The 22,752-nt window shown below is 39.0% G+C and overlaps 1 protein-coding gene across 1 annotated transcript in view; it reads right to left on the bottom strand.

Annotated features, from left to right (window-relative positions):
* Positions 1–3,432: 3,432 nt before the first annotated feature.
* Positions 3,433–22,752, bottom strand: part of LOC126147842 (sialin-like) — a 119,016-nt gene continuing 99,696 nt past the window's right edge. The window contains exons 9-10 of the mRNA XM_049915720.1: positions 22,168–22,253; positions 3,433–4,519 (exon numbers count right to left, since the gene is read on the bottom strand). Of these exons, the coding sequence (XP_049771677.1) occupies positions 4,289–4,519; positions 22,168–22,253 (317 nt within the window). The 3' untranslated portion in view covers positions 3,433–4,288. The remainder of the gene's footprint in view (positions 4,520–22,167; positions 22,254–22,752) is intronic.

Genomic DNA, 22,752 nt, shown 5'->3' with positions numbered 1-22,752 from the left:
CCTCAGGAAGGAGTCTCTGGGACTGTTCTGGATGCCAGTGTCGTGTCTATGAGGAGCTTTGCGAGCACTGCCTTCTCTGGGTAGTCAGTTGTTGTTGTCTTCATATGAGGGAAAAGCTGGTGTGGTCTGTGCGACACTGCTCTAGCTAATGGACACATAGTTGTCATTTGATGGTTGACACAGTGCACCTTCGAGGGGACCAACCATGGTAGCTATAGTGTGCAGTTGGTGAATATGGTCCATTAATAGAGGTGTTATTTGTGCATGGCTGGGCAGATCAGAAAGAGCTGCCTGGCACTGCCTCTGCTACTTGCAGACTGTGGATGTTTCCTGATATGTAACTGATGGAGTTTACGGTGGAGAACAAGCAATAATTCAGTGCATGAAATGTTGAGGATTATGTTTGCAAGTAAAGAGTATTGGCTTGTGTTGGGACAAGTGGTTCATTTATTTTCTTGATGTTGTGGTCCATGACTTTTCCTTCAAGTTCTGCATACTGAATGAGCACAAGACAGACACATGTGTCTAGGAATTTGTTCTATGTTTTAAGAATGGAAAAAAACTACTTTGTGTTCCATTATGTGGTTTGCTTAGTGTAATGTTTTAAACTGTTCATTTGCTGGCTTCCCCATTCTAGTATCATTAGTTTTCCTGTAACAATGAGAATTAAATGGTTTCTTCATGACTGCGCTTTTGAAGTAAGTCTTGCCAAAATATTCTAAGTAGACTGTAAATTCTGGTTGGTTTGGATTGGCTGATTATTGTGAGCCAAGAATAAGAGCTAATAGGTTTCTGTTTAAGCTTAGTATTTTAAGATCTGTTTCCATAGGATTTTCCTGTTTAAATAATTTTAATTTTTCTTTAAAAGTGACAGCAGTTTTGCCTGGAGTTCTTTTAGTTGGTATTATGTGGTTCATTTACTCATTGCTAAGTTTTACAAAATGTAGATTTTTTTTTTAAATTAAGGAAAGATTGGCTGAGTAAGTTTTGTTCCTTTTAAAACACTTTCCCAGTTTTTGAACTGTGGCATTATTGACCACTTCCTCTGTTAGTGCTATGTTCTGTAAAGATTTTATGTGTGTGTTTTATATTTCTCCTGAGCCTTGTATTTGCCAATGTATTTGTGAATGCAGCTGTCAGCAAGGCCATAGGCATAATTTGATTGTGAAGGCTATGCTGTCCATTGCTTCTGCAATGCGATTTCCACTTGAATTTGCTGTAAATTTTGTAAACTACGATATGGTACATTTGTTTGTTGTAACAGATTTATTTGTAATTTATTGTTAAATAAATATCTGCAATATTTTTGTATTTGTATTTCCTCTGGGTTTGTGATCATGATCCTTTCACATCCGAACTGAGCATAGTTGCCAATTTAGTTCAATTGTACTAAAGCTCAAGCTCACTAACTTCATTCGTCCTGTGTCATCTTCCCCACAGTCTCTCCTTCCTACATTCTGTCACTCTCTCCAAATCCAATTCTCCTTGTCATCATCATGTGCTGCACAAATTCACTGGTACTGGTGTTCTACATTCCTGTCCTCTCAACCTGCTCATAACCAAGTTTATTGTATTCTGTTTAGTTTATATAAGCACAAAATAAGTTAGCAATTTGGAGATAATTAATTGTTAGTGTAGTATACAGACTTAGATTTTGATGACTCTTTCATATTCACATCTAAAGAATATGACAAATAAATGAAGTGAGAGTACATTATCGGTGTCATTTCTAGATCAGAAGATGGAAGGTCTAGCTCTGCCATCCTATTTGTAATTTCACTTAATCACCCCACATGAATGATGTGGAGTTCCTTCAGCAAGGCTGTGGCTATTGCCTTATACATTATTTGCCAAAACTGAGCTAAGCATCAGAGTACCACATTAGAGCTATGAGTTATGCACCAAATCTATTTGTGAAAAACAGTTCCACAAAAGTAATACATCAAGATCATGTGCTCTCATGTATGAAATTAAATCTTTCATTTCCTAAATGAACCATACTTCTAATACTTTACAGGAAGTATTCTTAAAAAGGCTTATTCTTAGTATCAGCATTCTGTCATTGTACCTTATTTTAAAAGAACTGAGATGTAGGGGTGCTAGGACACTTGTAGCAGATCTGTAAGCCATGATCTGAAGAGCTGCTTATATGTTCTCCACAGTTTTCCCAAACAACTGCAGATAAACTGAGGCATGATTCCCCTCACAAGGCCTTGTTACTTTCTCCACCTTATTTGTCAAAACTGAAGTGTTAACATTCTCTAATGCTTAACCATCAATGGAGTATTCATCCCTCATAAAGACAACTAACTCTGATGAATAAATCTGTATGTTGTTGCATCTTACATAAGTGGAAGCGAAGGTATTCTACTTCTGGTACTTCATAAAATAAAGTGTTCATTGTTTATGTTCATTCCCTTATGTAGGTCACTGTATTATCAAATGCTAATCTGTTTAATTACACGTATACTTGCTGTCTAAGAAGAATGCAGACAGTTTGTCTTAAAAAAATAATAATCCATGACATGAAAGAGCATTTATTTTTAGCAGTTAGTCTGTAATGTACTGCATAATGAAGCAATTGGTGTAGAACTGTGCCAAGAATTGTTTTAGGCTTTTAAAATAAATGAAGCTGTGAGTGTTTTGGATGAAATAACATAGTGACATACTGTTCTGATTATAGCTGTAACTCTCTGTTCTCTATTTTTATCTAATTGGAGTTTCACATTTTGATACAAGATAGCACTAATCAGAATTATGTGATTTTACTGAATCTGTGTGTTATTATGTACAAGTATGTATAGTAGTACATATTTCTAAGATCCTTTGGTAGTGTTTGATGTAGATTCAGCACATGCATGCGTGCATGCACCCACCCTCCCTGCCACCCACCCATCTATCCACCCACCCACTTGCACATCCGCACATGTATAAAAACACACACACACACACACACAACTGTTTGCTAGCACATTATGGTACCATTACGGTATGTGAAAGTGCCACTTTGGCTTCTAGCACATCAAACAGAATCCTGCACTCTGTTAAATAACTATTCTACATCTACAATAGTAAAGATAAAAAATTGTAGTAAGGATGAAAACTTCAATGACTTTGAATGCTCGCAAGGTTAACGGAAGTCTCTTCAGTTAGGGAAATGGGAATGAGAAAGATGTAGGTGCAGTCAATTGACAAATCTGATATAATTTTGATTCAGTAACATCAGCAATACAAGTAACTTCTTACGCCACTGAAAGTCAACTGTTCTGCAAGTCGGTCATCAGCAAAAAAAAATTTGACTGCCAATTTTCACTTGAAACTGGTAAAATACATCAAATGTACATCAAATAGTTGAATTGAATTGAATTTTATTTGATCCTGTAAGATTACATTGTGTACAGTAAATGTACGTGTAATATAGGACATGTCGAAGTATTATGTATGTGAGGATAGAGATGACTAGACAAGTAAAGAAGACCATCTATTCAGGTTATGGCAGAGACATTTCTCAAATGTTGCTCCATCATTATCAGCAAAAGTATTTCCTATAAGAAAATGTGCGCCTGTATTAAAAGTAAAAATGCTAAGAATCAAGCTGTATGTGGAATTACTCTGATGTTGCACTCCTCATTTCACAAATTTATTGTAGAAAAGCCTTTAAGGGTTTATAATAGGCAGAAATCTGTTTACAAACAAGCATTAGCCCCTCAAACAAATAGAAAGTTATGAAGAAGCTGTTGGAAGTGTTTGATTTTGACACTCTGCAATAAACAAAACATTCAGCATTGTGTGCTACACATGCTTCATGGGTATGCTGCCCTATTTATTGTACCTTTCATTATGCTAGGCATGAAAGGGTTAGGATAAAATACATGCACACAATCACAGTACAGAAAATTTATATTACTAACAATAAACTGATAATTATCTGTATTGAGAGCCTTTAATAAGGACATGTATTTATTCATATAACAAAGAACTAAGCACTGTAGGAACATGGGTATCTTGCACCATTAAAACTGAATGAGTATGACACATTGAACACTAACAAACAAACAATACTGATGCATTTTACACATGATTATTGTAAGCACCTAAACATTACAGAGGATACAAAACAAAACATTGTCCTCAAAAAAGGAAATATTTGCTGTCTTGTGCTCATAGATATAGTACATTAATGCACAGTGCAGAAAACTGGCATGCTACAATATAATTACCACAGGTTACAGTTTCAATACTGAAAAACAGTCCTCAGTTTTTCACAGAATCGTTATAGATCAAATGTTCAGTCAACAATTAAACTAGCTTTCCTTTCTTTCGCAATAACATTTACATCATTTATTGGATTCCCTTTCTCATCATACTGATTGTCAAGGTTTTTCAGCTCAGCTCCTTCTGTCTCAGGTGTGTTCCAAGGCTGAAGTGTAGCATCAGTAAGGAAAAGGGCAAGGACTCCAGCTATCATCAAGATTATTGCAATCAGCAGCCACACCTTCTGCCACTGACCAAATGTTTGCTACAATACATAAAAATACATTTTCTCATTAAAACACTGAATATTAAAGAATAATGCTTAAAATATACACCTGTATACCAATCAGGCTTTCTACAGCATCTTCAGATGAAGATTAAGACAATTGCAAGAACTGAAAACAAAAATTTCTTCTTTTTCTGACAGTGAGAAAATGTAAGGAAAGGAAGGACAAATTGGAAATTGAAATATGAGACACTCAAATAGGAAGTTAAAGAGATGCAGTGTATGCACAGAAAGGAGCACTTACACTGGTATGATAGAAAGAGAAAAAGCAATGGTATTAATTACCTTAGGACAAGACAAATTGTGGTTGCAGGTATTTTAGAAATAGGTATCACATGGGGAGTCTTGATTCAGTATTAGTAATAATTTCACAGATGTGAAAAGTATTGAGAGAAAAATAAAAGGAAATTCAGCATCAAATTTCAGATATTCAGGCTGAAGTCACAATAGAAAAGACAAGACAGAAATGAATGTAAAGTCTGTTACAGGCTTGACAGGATGTCAAAGAAATGTGTAGGAAATAGCAATATTCAAAATTTTGAAGTTAATAGTTTCTCTCTATGACTTAGTATATCACATATATGCAAAATATCCTTTTTGCTATTTAATTTCTGGAAAATAAATATGTTTTGTGCTCTTCATAGTGAGCAGCCACCTGTGAGTTTTATCAGAGTTCCTATATTTATTGGCCCCACTTCTTCTTACCTGCCATAAAATACTTTGGTGATATCATATCTAACATGACATAACAAAATAGTTATACCAGAGTGAAAATTATGTTTTTAAAAATGAGCTGACAATCTCCCTAGACCAATGAGTGTGTTGTTTACTCGTAAGATTTTCCAATTACTTAATGAATAAAATGTACAAAAATCCAAGTGGCACTAAATAATCAATAGAAGTAGTGTATAATGTTAAAGATATCTGTCTTTAATTAACTCCTGTATATCTTTGCAAAGATTGCTAGTGCTGCTTCTAACTAACTTATCTTGTCATATTTTGATCCTAATGTATAATGCTTCATTTTGTATTCTTGAGCAGGATAATAACAGTTTATAACAAAATTGTTTTGATATTTTGTGGAAACCACTGATCTCTTGAAATGTATTTTTGCTCTGTGCCACATTACTTAAGCTAATGGATGTAAGTGCCATCTGTTACAGACAAAACAAGGCTATCATCAATACATATAAGTTCACAGGTCTTAATTTTTTGAAAACTAAATCTGTTAAGCAACAGATTTGTGAAGTGCACTTTGTCAATATTATCCATGAAGGCAAGCAAGACAGTTTGAATCATATCTGGATTTGATACTAAAAATATCTTAAAATTACAAAGGTGCAGAATGGCTACCGAGTACTTACATTCTAGAGGTGAAATTTTGATAGAACCAAAAGAAAAATTTCAAAACATCCTAACTCATGGAACTATTAGTTCCTTCTTCAGGGAGGAAGGAAAGATAGGATAGGAAAGATTAGAAAACAGTGGCAAATCACTCAGATGCCAGAACATGAGAGAACCATCTATTGAGAGGGAACAACAAAGATGAGGAGGGAAATGTCAGAAAGGGTAGGAGGTCAGATATAACATACTGGTAAGCATAATACCAGCTTCAGATCAGATATGTAAAGACAAAGTGAGAAGCAAAAAGGATAGATAAAGAGAAATAAAATGAATACTTACTTAAAACTGGAAAAGAAGGTGGGAAAAAACCAAGGAAAGAGTTGCAGAGAGAGAGGACGTGAGAAGGTAAGAAGGGGAGAAGGTAATAGGAAAGAAATAAAGAAATTGATTGAGTAAATAAATAAATATGTTGAAAAAAATAAAAAATTAGGAGAATGTTAATGGAGTTTATAAGTTCGAAGGGGGGGGGGGGGGGGGGGGGGGGGGCTGTGGGAGGATCCAAATAGTCCATGTGTGTAGCAGACATTCAGGTCCTTTGAGTCATGCTACAGAGCACACTCAGAAACTGTATACTGGATGTCACCAAGATGTACAGTTCTTCTATGTCCACTCACATACTCAGCTAGTTTTCTAGGGGTCATCAATATTTTAGGCATATTCATTACCAAGTGTGTGACTGGTTTAAGCTGTACTCAGCACTGTAAAAATCCATCAAACTTCATGTGTTCCAACATATTCTTAAAACAAAGGATCTCCAACCTATAAAAATTCTGTGAGGTTCTTCAAACCATTCTGAAAATAATTGAAGAAACAACATGGATGTAAACTGTAATCATCTCTATGCTGGACTGCTTCCAGTGGACCCTCTCAGTGGCATGCGTGAGGAAAAGATAATGAACTTACAAAATTATTTCATTCAATACACTAAAAAGTTCTCAATGTAACTGATGAGCTAGTCTGAAATAATGTTTATTTGTGGTTTTTAGTATCTTTTATGTTCATTTCCAATATTTGCTCATTTGAGCACCAGCATTTTTCATAATTATATGAAGTGAAAATCAGTTTCTACATTATATAGAGAAATCATACAAAATTACTACAATGGTATTTTATATTCTGAGTCTGATAATTATGTTCTTCCTGAGGAGTGTCTCACAAGAACTAATACTTTTCCTAAGAGCCCATATACATACTGTATGATAAGGTCTTTGTGCCGTTCCTTTGTCTCCTGGGTAAATTATCATGCTTATTTTCCTCTTGTGGTGTCACTCACTTTCCATTCTTGGTGAGGATGAATAGCTTCCTGATAAAGGCAATCAAGGAACTGAGCAGTTTGAACTTGGCAGTGAATTAAAATCCAGACTGTTTCCAAAAATAAAATTCCTCCAAACATCATCCAAATTATCCATGAAATTGTATTTAAATCATTATGCATGGTTTATTGAGACAATTGACTTATTAATTTTTCTCTGGTGATAAGGCAATAGTGAGTATGGTCAGACTCCATTCACTTATGATCTATGCAACTACAGTTGTCAGAACATAATCTTGACGAAAGACTCAAAAGCTCTCGAAAGAAATACTGCACTGGTGGAGTAAATTTCTTCTTTCAGCAAGGCAAGATATCTGTCTGGAAACTTTCCTGCAACTGTAGGTTTCTCTCATTCGAGATTTCACTCTCTCTTTATCAGTTACCTATATGAGGTGTGTTCATTCTCTATATGAGGTGTGTTCAAAAAGTATGGTGACTTTATATTTTTATGAAAAAATATTTATTTATTCATCAATATTCATGTTGTTCCCATCAAAGTAATCCCCCTCAGATACAATAGACTTGTTCCAACGCTTCTTCTAATCCTTGAAGCACTTCTCATAAGCAGTTTTTGGTACACCCTTGTGTACTTCCAGCGATGCAGTTTTTATTTTCTCAATCATTGAAAATCTTCATCCTTTCATAGGTCTCTTCAGTTTTGGGAACAGGAAAAAGTCACAGGGGGCCAAATCCGGTGAATATGGTGGCTGAGGCATGATTGTCATGTTGTTTTTCACCAAAAAATCTCTCACAAGCAATGATGAATGAGCAGGTGCATTGTCGTGATGCAAAAGCCATGAATTGTTTTTCCAAAATTGCGGACATTTTTTGCATGTTGTTTCTTGCAGAAGGGACATAACATCAAGGTAATACCCCTTATTGACCGTACATCCTTGAGGCAAAAATTAATGATGCACTGCACCACGGTAATTGAAAAAAAAAACACTGAGCAAAACTTTGATGTTTGATAGAACATGGCATCTTGGCTCTCCAGCATGCTTCCATTGGAATGATTGGGGTTTGGTTTTGACATCATAACTGTAAACCCATGTTTTGTCACCAGTTATGGCCCTTTTGAGCAAATCAGGATCATCATTGATGTCATTCAAGAGCTTCTGAGTGATGCTTATGCAGTGGTTCTTCTGATCAAAATTGAAAAATTTTGGAACACATTTCGGTGACACATGTCTTGTGTGCAAAACACCCAAAAAAATTGCATGACATGAGCTGACCCATATGCCAACATCCTCAGCTATTTCTCTTATAGTAATTCAACAGTTTTCCAAAACAATTTTCTTCACAGCTTTGACATTATCATCTGGTGTTGATGTGCTAGGATGCCCAGAGCGAGGTCCATCACTTGTGTCTTCTCAGCCATCTTGAAACAGCGTGTACCACTTGTAAACATTTTTTTACTTAGAGCAGACTCACCATATACCACTGTCAACATCTCAAGTGCTTTAGAGCACTTGATTCCATTTTTCACACAAAATTTGATGCAAATTCTTTGCTCCATTTTTCATAATAACAGAAAATCGCCAAGCACAATAAAACATGTTTAACCTTTCTATCTCTCAAAAACAAATGAAGTACGCTGTACACTTGAAACTGTGAACATATGTTTGGGACATGGGTGCCAACATAACAAAAAAAAGACTGATAATCGCCTGTACATTGGCCACGCAATTTGAAAAGTCACCTTCTTTTTTGAACAGCCCTCATACATTTACCTCTTCTAGTATAATTATTTTATCTCCTTTTTTCATAAAATTTTCTTCAGTCTTGCAGTTGTGCAATATTTTGTGAAGGAATAGACGTGTGTCACTAATATTAGATAGATCTGAGTTTTTTGTACATGTACTGTGTCATTCAGTATTTTACGCCTTCCCAGGGACTGCTCCTGTGAAAGTTTTTTGTAATTTATTGCTGATGTAAAGTAGATTAAACACTCTCCAGGAAATTTTTAAAGATCCTTGTATAACATCCCATGACTTCAAACTGCCATAGAGCATTATAGGCATGTCTGCTCAGGATTAGATGTTTATCATATAGATATCAGCTATCCTGGGGTACAAACCTAGATTTTTGGGCAACTGAGATACTCGAGTATATCTCATGAGTTTCACATCTGTTCTGTTTAAAGAAAGTAAAATAATTCAGATAGATACTGGCTAGCTGAAGCATTTAGGCAGATAAGACAACTCAGTTGGCCAGATACTGGCTGCCAAAGGAAACTTATCAGGTTTTCAATTCTTGTCCACAACAGAGTAGGATAGTATAATGATTAAGTCACAAGCATCATGTTGAAGACTAGCGTGGTGGAAATTTCTGATTAGCTATTTTAATTAAGGTTTTCCATAGCTTCCTTAATCACATCAATAAGACCATGACTAATATCTTTCCGTACCATTGTCCAAATGATGTTATGCAAAGTTGCAATAAAAAACACAGCACTACTGTGATAAGCAATTTCTTGAACATAATTGGTTATAATCTTGATTAGGGTCATTATCGTGAAAGAATAGTTGAAGGCCATAAGTCTGTAATGATCAGACCTTACACCAAGTCTTTTTTTTTCCCCTCCATAAAACAAAGACACAATTTAACAAAAGCAGTGACAGGAATTGTGACAGTTTCAAGTCACTGACCACCAAATTGAATGACTATTTCCTCACAAGTGCTGGAAACACTATCCCCAGTAATAAACTATGGAATAAGAATGCCTTAGTTTTACTGGTGCAGACACTAAATGTATCACCAGCACATATTACACACATCAAAAAAGTTTTGCATCACCTTGGTTCTGAGAGTTCCGGAACCTGTACAGAAAACTGGAATAGAGTTCAACATAAACATCATTTTCCACCCTTTTTATTGCTCATGAAAACCACATATTGCCTGTTGTACCACCATACAGTGAGACCTTCAGAGGTCGTGGTCCAGACTCCTGTACACACCAGTACCTCTAATACCCAGTAGCACGTCCTCTTGCATTGATGCATGCCTGTATTCGTCGTGGCATACTATCCACAAGTTCATCAAGGCACTGTTGGTCCAGATTGTCCCACTCCTCAATGGAAATTCAGCATAGATCCCTCAGAGTGGTTGGTGGGTCACATCGGGGTTCATTTCTGTAGAACATGCTGACCACTCTAGTCGAGCGATATCGTTATCTTGAAGGAAGTCATTCACAAGATGTGCACAATGGGGGGAGAATTGTCATCCATGAAGATGAATGCATCGCCAATATGCTGCTGATATGGTTGCACCATCGGTTGGATAATGGTACTCATGTATCGTACAGCCGTTATGGCGCCTCCCATGACTACCAGTGGCGTATGTCGGCCCCACATAATGCCACCCTAAAACAGCAGGGAACCTCCACCTTCCTGCACTCACAGGATAGTGTGTCTAAGGCGTTCAGCCTGACTGGGTTGCCTCCAAACAGGTCTCCAAAGATTGTCTGGTTGAAGACATATGACACACTCATCGGTGAAGAGAACGTGATGCCAATCCTGAGCAGTCCATTCACCATGTTGTTGGGCCCATCTGTACAGCACTGCATGGTATCAAGATTGTGAAGATGGACCTCGCCATGGACATTGGGAGTGAAGTTGCGCATCATGTGGCCTATTGTGCACAGTTTGAGTTGTAACACAATGTTCTGTGGCTGCACAAAAAGCATTATTCAACAGGGTGGCGTTGCTGTCAGGGTTCCTGTGAGCCATAATCCATTGATAGCGGCCGTCCACTGCAGTAGTAGCACTTGGGTGGCCTGAACGAGGCATGTCATCAACAGTTACTGTCTCTCTGTATCTCCTCCATATCCAAATAACATCGCTTTGGTTCACTCCGAAATGCCTGGACACTTCCCTTGTTGAAATCCCTTCCTGGCACAAAGTAACAATGTGGGCAGGATCAAACTGCTGTATTGACAATCTAGGCATGGTTGAACTACAAACAACATGAGCCGTGTACCTCCTTCCTATGGAATGACTGGAACTGATTGGCTGTCGGACCCCCTCCGTCTAATAGATGTTGTTCATGCATGGTTGTTTACATCTTTGGGCAGGTTTAGTGACATCTCTGAACAGTCAAAGGGACTGTCTGTGATACAATATGGGAACTGGGTTGATGCAAAACTTTTTTTGATGTGTGTAATTTCAAAAATAAAATCACTAAGGAGATTACAAATGCATTAGGTCACTAAAAGTAGTAATTCTGCTGGCTATGATGGTATTTCTAACAGAATATTAAAATTTTGTGCCAACTTTATAGGATTACCCTTAAGCTATTTTTGTAATCAATCAATGACTCATGGCATATTACATGACAGGCTCATATAAGCTCTAGTGACACCTATTTACAAAACTGGAGATAAGTAAATCACCTCTAATTACAGGCCTATATGCCTCCTCTGTTTTTTTCAAAAGCATTTGGAAAAGTGGCCTATTATAGAATACTGACTCATTTTACTAAGCAGAACTCAGTTTGGCTTTCATAAGGAGTTCTTGACACAAAAAACAGTACAAGGCCTCATGAATGAGGTGTTGACACAGCTAGACAAGAAACATTGACTTGATGGTATATTCTGTGACCTTGGCAAAGTGTTTGATTGTGTGGGTCACATAATTTGATTTAGAAAATTAAAATGTCATATCTCTTGTATAGACAGAACTTTATCTTTGTTATCAGAATCAATCTCAGGCATGAAAATAACTTCAAACTGAAGGAACATAACATTTGAGGTGCCACAGGGGTTAGTACTGGGGCCGTTCTTATTTCTAACCTACTAAATTATCTTCTAACAACTTTAAATGGCACTTTAAACACTGTAATGTTTGCTGACAACACAAATATACTAATCAAGGGTCCAAGTTCAACCCTGGCTGAAACAGTTCAGATGATAGCCAGACAGGACTGCAAGTGGTCGCAGCTAGCAAACAGTTTAAGTATTAACCTCTCTAAGATTCATACATTCAGTTTCAAGCAAACAATAATCACTTTTTAACATCATAAGTGGAAATTAATAGACATACACTGTATGAACCACAGTGTTTTGAATTCATTATAGTTCATCTGGATAATAAGTTAAAATCGAGTCAAAAGTGTGGACAAACTAATCAAGAAGCACAGTTCAGCATGTTATGGCCTTAGGAGCATCTCCCATGGTGCATGTTGAAAGACATGAGTATTGGCTTATGTTGCATATGTTCACTCTATGTTGCCTTATGAATTTGTCTTTTGGGACTATACACCTGAAGTAAATAAAGTAACGATATTATGAAAAGGAAGGTTGCTAGATGCCATATAGCAGAGATGCTGAGTCGCAGATAGTCACAACAGAAAGACTGTCACAAATAAGCTTTCAGCCAACAAGGCCTTTGTCAAAAATAGACGACAGATGTGCATACACCTGAGGTAAGGAAAAGACTGGGGCTGGGAGGGGGAGGACAGTGAAGTGCTGCAGGGGAGTGCACAGGATTGAGGTGGAGAGAGGGTAGGGCACTAGGTGCAGTCAGGAGGTTAGACAGAGAGCAGGGGAGAAGTGGGAGGGTGAAAAAGGAGAGAAGTAAAAAGACTGGGTGCAATGGTGGAATGAGGGCTGTGTAGTGTTGCAATGGGAACAGGGAAGGGGCTGGATGGGTGAGAACAGTGACTAAAGAAAGCTAAGGCTAGGAGGGTTACGGGAACATAGAATATACTGCAGGGAGAGTTTCCACCTGCGCGATTAAGGAAAGCTGGTGTTGGTGAGAAGGATCCATAAGGCAAAAAGGCTGTGAAGCAGTCACTGAAATGAAAGATGTTGTGTTGGGTGGTGTGCTCAGCAACAGGGTGGTCCCCTTGTTTCTTGGCCACAGTTTGTCGGTGGGCATTCACGCAGCCAGACAGCTTGTTGGTCATTGTGCCCACATAGAATGCAGCACAGGGGTTGCAGCTTAGCTTGTAGATTAAATGACTGGTTTCACAGGTAGCCCTGCCTTTGATGGGATAGGTGATGTGTGTGACTGGACTGGAGTAGGTGGTGGTGGGAGGATGTATGGAACAGGTCTTGCATCTAGGTGTATTACAGAGATGTGAGCCATGAGATAAGGGGTTGAGAGAGGGGGTTGTGTAGGTTTGGATACGAATATTGTGTAAATTTGGTGGATGGTGGAGTACCACTGTGGGAAGGGTGGGAATGATAGTGGGCAGGACAGTTCTCATTTCAGGACATGATGAGAGGTAGTCGAAACCCTGATGGAGAATGTAATTCAGTTTCTCCATTCCTGAATGGTACTGAATTACGAGAGGAATGCTCCTTTGTGGCCAAACAGTGAGACTTTAGGAGGTGGCAGCAGACTGGAAAGATAAGGCATGGGTGATTTGTTTTTGTGTGAGGTTGGAAGGATAATTACGGTCTGTGAAGGCTTCAGTGAGACCCTCGGTATATTTCGAGATGGGCTGTTTGTAGCTGCAAATTTGTTGACCATGCTGGCTAGGCTGCATGGTAGGGGCTTCTTGGTATGGAATGGGTGGCAGCTGTCAAAGTGGAGGTATTGCTAGTGGTTAGTAGGTTTAATATCGACAGAGGTGCTGACGTAACCATCTCTGAGGTGGAGGTCAACACTGGGTTGAATAGGGCCAGGTGAAGCAAATGGGGGAGAAGCTGTTGAGGTTCTGGAGGAATGTGGATAGGGTGCCCTAACCCTCGATCCAGATCCCAAAGATGTCATTAGTGAATCTGAACCAGGTAAGGGGTTTAGGATTTTTGGTGTTTAGGAAGGATTCCTCCAGGTGGCCCATGAATAGGTTGGCATAGGATGGTGCCATGCAGGTGCCCATAGCTGTACCCCAGATTTGTTTGTAGGTAACACCTTCAAAGGAGATGTAATTGTGGGTGAGGATATAGTTAGTCATGATGACTAGGAAGGAAGTTGGGCACTGGGAAAGGTAGTGTTCAATAGCGGTAAGGCTATGGGCATTAGGGATGTTAGTGGAAAGGAAGGTGGCATCAATAGTGATGAGGTACCATGTGGTAAAGGGACAGTAACTGTGGAGAGTTGGTGGAGGTCATGCTAGGTATCTTTTATATGGGAGAGTAAGTTCTGGGCAATATGTTGAAGGTGTTGATATGTGAGAGCAGAGATTCTCTTAGTGGAGGCACAGTAACCGGCCACAATGGGGCATCCTGGGTGGTTGGATTTATGGACTTTAGGAAGCATGTAGAAGGTAGAAGTGCAGAGAATGATAGGGGAATGAGATGGGCTCCACAGAGAGGTTCTGGGATGGGCCTAAGGATTTGAGGAGTTACTGGAGATCCTGCTGGATCTCTGGAATGGGGTCACCATGGCAAAGTTTGTAGGTGGATGTATCTGACAACTGGCAGAGTCCTTCTGCCAGGTAATCCTCGCAGCTCAAAACAGCAGTGGTGGAGCCTCTGTCCGTAGGTATAAAGTTCTGATCATTTTTTAGATGGTGGACTGCAGTTCTTCTGCAGATGTCAGGTTAGTTTGCATGCTGAGGGATTTGGGGAATGATGGTGAGGCAAAGTTTGAGGTTAAGAAATTCTGGAAAGTTAACCGGGGTTGATTTGGAGGCAGTGGGCTGGATCACAGTTGGATGGAGGTGTGAACTGAGTCAGACAGGGTTCAACATTGGTCTTTGGTTGAGTTTGATTGGTACAGTTGGTGGTGAAAAAGTGTTTCCACTGTAGGGGCCAGAAGCAGGAGATAAGGTCTTTACCAAATCTTGCATGATTGAATTTGGGAATGGAGCGAAAAATGAGACTTTTGGAAAGGATTGATATTTCTGTTGGGGCTAAGGCTTCTGGAGGAAAGTCTCATGACTGTGTTTCGGGTCTGTTTAGGCTCTGGATTCTGTGTGGTGTTGGGAGGGAGTTTTGAAGGGTGGGGTAAATGTAGCAAGGCTGTGAGACAATGTCTGTCGGCTATGAGGGGACATGCAGGAGGTTTGGAGGTTGTTGTAGAAGTGGTGAACAGTGGTACTCCAAAGTGGGAGCAGAAAGTGAGCAGGGTGCAGAATTTTTGAGGTGGCATTGTAAGTAAATAAAGTAAATCGTAAGTAAACAAAGTAATTAATGAAGTGTTCGTTTAGAAGAAGTGAGCAGTGAGAATATTGTGTAAAGCAGATAATCATTCATCTTGTAGAAGCCTTTTTTATGATCCTGTAATTCTTACACTCACTCCCCAATACATTTACTCCTTAATGGTTTTTGTTGCTGATAATAAGAAATCAGTTTCAACTGAACTGTAATGTACACAGTCACAATACATGCACAAAAATAATCTCCATATTAACCTGCTTCCTTGTCCAGGTTTCAGAATGGAGTTGTGTACTCTGCTGGTAAGAATTATAACAACTTGATAATGCAGCTGCCCAAATCCAAAAACCAATCAAGTCAAATAAAGCACAATAGCAATGGAGTTGTGTTTTTTATCACTACTATCATCCTATAGATGCGAACTGGCTCTTGATCAGAACATGAAAAAAAAAAAGGTATGAGGCATATCAGGAAAATAAGTACCATTTCATTCCTCCATCACTTCAACACTAGTGTTACAGTTGCACACATTCACACTTGTCTCTCTGGTTCACTGTCTTTCCACTGATGCCACTACAGCCAGACTGTGTTGCGTTTACATTTGTTAGTGATCGTTCCAAATGCTTAAGACAATCTCCGAGCCAGCTTACTGTGAAGTGCATTCTGTAATACAGTCTTTGAATGCAAAACAGCTCATTAGATTAGATTAGATTTACTTTCATTCCATCTGACCCGTAGTGAGGAGATCCTCCAGGATGTAGAACATGTCAGAAAAACAATAATATATGACAAATATTTACAACTGAAACAAATAAGCTAATGTACACTCCTGGAAATGGAAAAAAGAACACATTGACACCGGTGTGTCAGACCCACCATACTTGCTCCAGACACTGCGAGAGGGCTGTACAAGCAATGATCACACGCACGGCACAGCGGACACACCAGGAACCGCGGTGTTGGCCGTCGAATGGCGCTAGCTGCGCTGCATTTGTGCACCGCCGCCGTCAGTGTCAGCCAGTTTGCCGTGGCATACGGAGCTCCATCGCAGTCTTTAACACTGGTAGCATGCCGCGACAGCATGGACGTGAACCGTATGTGCAGTTGACGAACTTTGAGCGAGGGCACATAGTGGGCATGTGGGAGGCCGGGTGGACGTACCGCCGAATTGCTCAACACGTGGGGCGTGAGGTCTCCACAGTACATCGATGTTGTTGCCAGTGGTCGGCGGAAGGTGCACGTGCCCGTCGACCTGGGACCGGACCGCAGCGACGCACGGATGCACGCCAAGACCGTAGGATCCTACGCAGTGCCGTAGGGGACCGCACCGCCACTTCCCAGCAAATTAGGGACACTGTTGCTCCTGGGGTATCGGCGAGGACCATTCGCAACCATCTCCATGAAGCTGGGCTATGGTCCCGCACACCGTTAGGCCGTCTTCCGCTCATGCCCCAACATCGTGCAGCCCGCCTCCAGTGGTGTCGCGACAGGCGTGAATGGAGGGACGAATGGAGACGTGTCGTCTTCAGCGATGAGAGTCGCTTCTGCCTTGGTGCCAATGATGGTCGTATGCATGTTTGGCGCCGTGCAGGTGAGCGCCACAATCAGGACTGCATACGACCGAGGCACACAGGGCCAACACCCGGCATCATGGTGTGGGGAGCGATCTCCTACACTGGCCGTACACCACTGGTGATCGTCGAGGGGACACTGAATAGTGCACGGTACATCCAAACCGTCATCGAACCCATCGTTCTACCATTCCTAGACCGGCAAGGGAACTTGCTGTTCCAACAGGACAATGCACGTCCGCATGTATCCCGTGCCACCCAACGTGCTCTAGAAGGTGTAAGTCAACTACCCTGGCCAGCAAGATCTCCGGATCTGTCCCCCATTGAGCATGTTTGAGACTGGATGAAGCGTCGTCTCACGCGGTCTGCACGTCCAGCACAAATGCTGGTCCAACTGAGGCGCCAGGTGGAAATGGCATGGCAAGCCGTTCCACGGGACTACATCCAGCATCTCTACGATCGTCTCCATGGGAGAATAGCAGCCTGCATTGCTGCGAAAGGTGGATATACACTGTACTAGTGCCGACATTGTGCATGCTCTGTTGCTTGTGTCTATGTGCCTGTGGTTCTGTCAGTGTGATCATGTGATGTATCTGACCCCAGGAATGTGTCAATAAAGTTTCCCCTTCCTGGGACAATGAATTCACGGTGTTCTTATTTCAATTTCCAGGAGTGTATCTTCTACAGGTCCCAAGTGGAATTATCATCATTTTTTTTAATGAACACATGTGCACTATTCTTCAATGGAGTAGTAGGAGTTGGCCGCCAATAACTGCTTTAGACTTCTCTTAGACTGAATTTCATTGGTTGTTAAGCTTTTTATGGCTGCTGGCTAGTTATTGAAAATGTGTGTTTCTGAATAATGCAATGCACACCTTTTAGTACAAGAGTAAGTGATTTTATTTCTGGTATTGATTCCATGAATTGAACTGTTGGTTTGAAAAAGTGATATATTTTTAATGACAAATTTCATTAAAGAATAAATATATTGGGAAGCAGTAGTAAGTATCCCTAGTTCCCTAAACAGGCTTCTGCAGGATGTTCTTGAGTTCACTCTACATATAACTCTTATTGCTCATTTTTGTGCCTGGAAAACTTTAGCTTGGCTTCATGAATTACCCAAAAAAAATTTAAAAAATCCCATTTGACATTGTGGAATGAAATTAAGCATAGTATGCCAACTTTTTCATTTTTATATCCCCTATGTCTAACACAATTCACATTTCAAATAGAAATTTGTTAAGATGCTTCAGCAGTTCTGTGGTGTGCTCCTGCCAGTTGAATTTATTCTATCTATCTATATCCGAATCCCACTTCAGCTACTGCCGGGTCTGGGTGCTGAGGAGTCCTCTCCATTTGGCTCGGTCCTCCCACCACTTTTCTTCCTCCACTTGCTGCCAGGTCACACCTCTCCTGTCTACAGATATTCTCACTCCCATTTTCCACCGTGTTCTTGGGTGCCCTCCAGGTCTTTTCCCATCCATCTTTAGTTCTTCCATAATTTTGAAGAGTCTCTGCCCATGCATCCTTTTAACATGCCCGTACCATCTTAATCTCTTTTTTTTCAATTTCTTCTCTCATACTTTCTTGTTTAAGGTCATTTCTAATCTGTACATTCCTTACTCTGTCCATTCTTGTTTTTCCCTTCACTGCTCTGAGAAATTTCATTCCCCCTGCTTGCAGTCTGCTCCAGTCCCTTTCTCTCATTGTCCATGTTTCTCCACTATAGGTGACAATAGGGAAGTAATAATTCTTATACATCAGGAGTTTTGCTTTTTATGAAACTTCCTTATTCCAAATCAGGTGTTTTATTGTTTGGTAGAAATTGCCTCCCTTCTGTAACCTCCTATTAATTTCGTTAGTTATTCTTCCATCCCTAGATATTTCACTCCCTTTATAAGTGAAACTTTCTACCACTTTGAGGAGCTCTCCATTCAAGGTAATATTTTCATTGATTCCTTTCTCTCTTCCAAATACCATTACTTCACTCTTATCTTTATTTATTTTTAATCCATACCTTTTCATTATTTCCTCCCATGCTGTAACTGTACATCTACCTCTTTATCACCCCACATTACCATATCATCTGCAAAAATCATCTTTTTGTCTTTTTCTTTTACTATATCTTTAACTGCCCTGTTCATTCCCTCCATCATAACATTAAAAAGTGCAGGAGATAGAATACTTCCTTGCTTAAGTCCTTGTCTTATTTCGAAGCATTCAGAGTGCCCCAATGGTGTTCTAATTCTACAATCATGTCCTCTGTACATTTTCTTTATTACATTAATGTAACCATCTTCTACATCTATCTTCTTCATTTCTTCCCAGAGTCTTCCCTGTTAACTGAGTCATATGCCTTTTCTACATCTATAAAAACCATTATCATCCTTTTGTTATACTCCCAACTTTTTTCCATCAATTGACGGATAGAAAATACCAGGTCGATCATGCTTCTTCCTTTCCTAAACCCATGCTGTTCTTACTCAGCTCCTTTTCTATCTTGTCACTTATTCAATTTAGTAAAATTCTTTCAAAAATCTTGGCTGTATGACTCATAAGGGTTATTCCTCTGTTGTTTTTACAAAGTCTTTTATTGCCTTTCTTGAAGATGGGAGCAATGTCTCCTGTTCTCCAATCGTCAGGTATTGTACTATTTCTCCACATGCTTGATAGTACTCTATACAGCCACTGCATTCCCACTGGACCTGCTGCTCTTATCATATCCACTGATACTTCATCATGTCCTGGGGCTTTCCCCCCCATTCATCTTCTTCACAGCTTTTTCCATTTCTTCCCATGTAATGTGTCCTAATTCTGCTTCCCAACTTCTCTCAATTTATCCATTCTTTGTTGTTTCCTCATGTACCTGCTCCTCAGCATTTAACAGTTTCTTAAAATGTTCTTTCCAGAAATCTTTTATATTCCCTGGATCTTCAATAATGGTACTGCCCTCTGTTTCCATCTTTACTGGTACTTCGGAAGCCTTCCTTTTATTTTTCATCATTTTATAGAACATTTTCTTATTGCTCTTCACATCTTCTTCAAGTTTTTTTGTATATTCTTCCCATGCCTTTTTCTTTGCTGTTTCCACTATTTCTTTGTACTTCTTCTTTTCCTCTATATATCTCTTATGGTCTTCGTCATTTTTAGTTTTCCACCACTTTCTCCATGCTCCATTTTTTCTTCAAACTGTTTAGGTTGTGGTATCATCCCACCAACTTGTCTGTCTTACTTTTCCCTTTCCAGATGTTCTACCAATACTTTTTGTGCTGAATTTATTATCAAGCTGTAATCCCAAGAATTTAACACAGTCCACTTCTTCTATCTGCTTGTCATCGTATGTTAGGCACATACTTGCGGGACACCCCTTACAAGTTCTGAACTGCATGTAGTGTGTTTTTTCAAAGTTTAGTGACAAATAATTGGCTAGGAACCAGTGGTTAATGTCCACAAATATTTTACTAGCCAATCTTTCTAAGACTACACTTAATTTGCTACTTATTGCAATGTTCTTGTCATCGGCAAACAAAACAAACTGGCATCTGGTAATGTAACTGATGAAAGGTCATTGATGCAAACAAGAAAAAGTAAGGGTCATAAGTTGGAACCTTGTGGGACCCCACATATAATTAGTTCCCAGTTGGATGATGCCTGATATATTAATACATGTTTCTTTCCTTATAACACCCTTTGTTTCCTGTCAGAGATATAAGATTTGAATCATTTGCAGCACTTCTTGTTACACCATAATATTCAAATTTACTTAAAATAATATTGTGATTTACACAGTCAAATGCCTTTGCCAGATCACAAAATATACCAGTTGCCTGCAATGTTTTGTCTAAAGAATTAAGTACATTTTCACTGTAAGTGTAGATAGCCTTCTCAATATCAGAACCCTTTAGAAATCTGAACTGTGACTTTGACAGTATGTTATTTATGATAAGATGGATATCAAGCCGATTGTACATTACCTTTTCTAAAATTTTTGAGAATGCTGGCAAAAGTGAAACTGAACGGAATTTTGATGATATTTCTTTACCTCCCTTCTTAAACAGTGGCTTAACTTCAGCATATTTCAACCATTCAGGAAATATTCCACTGGAATTCATTGTAAACTTTTACAGATTTATGACAGAAATGTAATGACTGCTGGAATGGTGAGAAAGTGGACGAGGCAGTTCAATGATGGGTGAACCAATGTTCATGACGAATCATGGAGTGCATGATCTTCCATTACGATATCAGTGATGTTTTGATTCCGAAAGAGAATGAGAAATTTCATGAAAGCAGATGGTTCACAATAAGAATGCCTTGTGATGAGTTTCCACAAATTTAAAAACTGTTTTGCATGAGATTGTCACAAATCATTTAAATTTTTGCAAATTGTGTTCCCGTTGGGTTCCAAAAATGCTTATAGATGTCTACAAAGCAAGGGTTGGCAGTGCTTTGACATTTATTAACCAATACAGACATGAAGGAGATGAATTCTTAAACAGAATAGTGATTTATGATGAAACTTGGGTTTGACATGTCCCTCCAGAATCAAAATTGATGGAGTGGAGTAACTCATGATCCTTCAAAAAACAAAATTCAAAACAACATTATCAGCAAAAAAATCATGTGCACTGTGTTCTTGGACATACAGGGCATTCTGCTTGTTCAGTTCCTTCCCACGCATGAAACCGTTAATGTGGTATGATAATAAAAAATATTAAGAAAACTTTGGGATGCAGTTCAGAAAAAAGGTGTGGAATACTCAGTCAAGACATTGTGTTATTTCGTGATAATGCTTGTCCCCATTCTACTGGTGCCACTTGGAACCTTATTCAACAATTAGGTTGGGAACATTTTAATCACTCGCCACACTCTCCCATAGTCTGAAAACAACTTGTTCTTGAACTTGAAGCATGATTTTGGAGGAAGGTGCTTTGACAGCAATGTCAATGTAAAAAACGTTGTTCAGCAGTGGCTGTCTTCACTGGCGGCACCTTCCTATGAAGAGGACATAGAGGAGTTGGTTCCCCGCTGTGACCTATGTCTGAACAGTGGTGGCAACTATGCAGAAAAGTAATTTAAGAAATACTCTTTCTTGTAAAAGTAAATTTTGGTTTGAAATAAAAAAGTCTTTATGCATTTTTCCCCAAAATGATACTTACTTTCTGGACATACCTTGTATTAATGCTAAGCTCCTACTCCTTCAACACTACTAAAGTGTTAATTTCTAATCTTCCTCTGTTTTTCTACAAGGAAGCTACACATATGTAGAAGATATTATTTGTTATAAAGTACTTACATTTTGGTACGTAAGTGTACTGACAATTATTGGTGCTAAAAATCCTGGAGTAGCACTAACCATATTGCTTATGCCATACGTTACACCTAAAAAGCAGAGTACAGAGAAATTATAGTGCCAAATGTGACTCCATCACAACTGCAAAAATTAATCTGACTGAAATAATAAAACATAAACCAAGTTATAATAGTTGAATGTAATTACCAATATATAAGTACTTCGTCTGAAAGAGAGATAGATCTATAGATAACTATGGATGTATGTGGGAAAATATACAAAAAATTGCATGTACGTGTTTTTAAGCTCTGACGAAGTAGTTCAACTTGTAAAGACTGTTCCCTTTCTGTATGTATACTTTGCCAGTAAAAATTTTCAACATTTCCTTTGTTTACTTTGCACTGAATTGTTACCTATCTGTAAAGTATGCAGTCTGGTGGTTCACCAAATTTTAATATTTCAGAAACGTTCAGGAAGTGAAACAAATACTAAAAATTTACAATAGCACTAAATAAGCAACCATCAGTCTGACCAATCACAATTTATTAGAATATTCCTAAGAACACCTCTCTGTTTATGACATGAACC

This window comes from Schistocerca cancellata, chromosome 2 (assembly GCF_023864275.1).
Source record: "Schistocerca cancellata isolate TAMUIC-IGC-003103 chromosome 2, iqSchCanc2.1, whole genome shotgun sequence".
Lineage (NCBI taxonomy): Eukaryota > Metazoa > Arthropoda > Insecta > Orthoptera > Acrididae > Schistocerca > Schistocerca cancellata.
The sequence above is the reverse complement of the archived record's forward strand: the minus strand, read 5'-3'. Positions and strand labels throughout refer to the sequence as shown.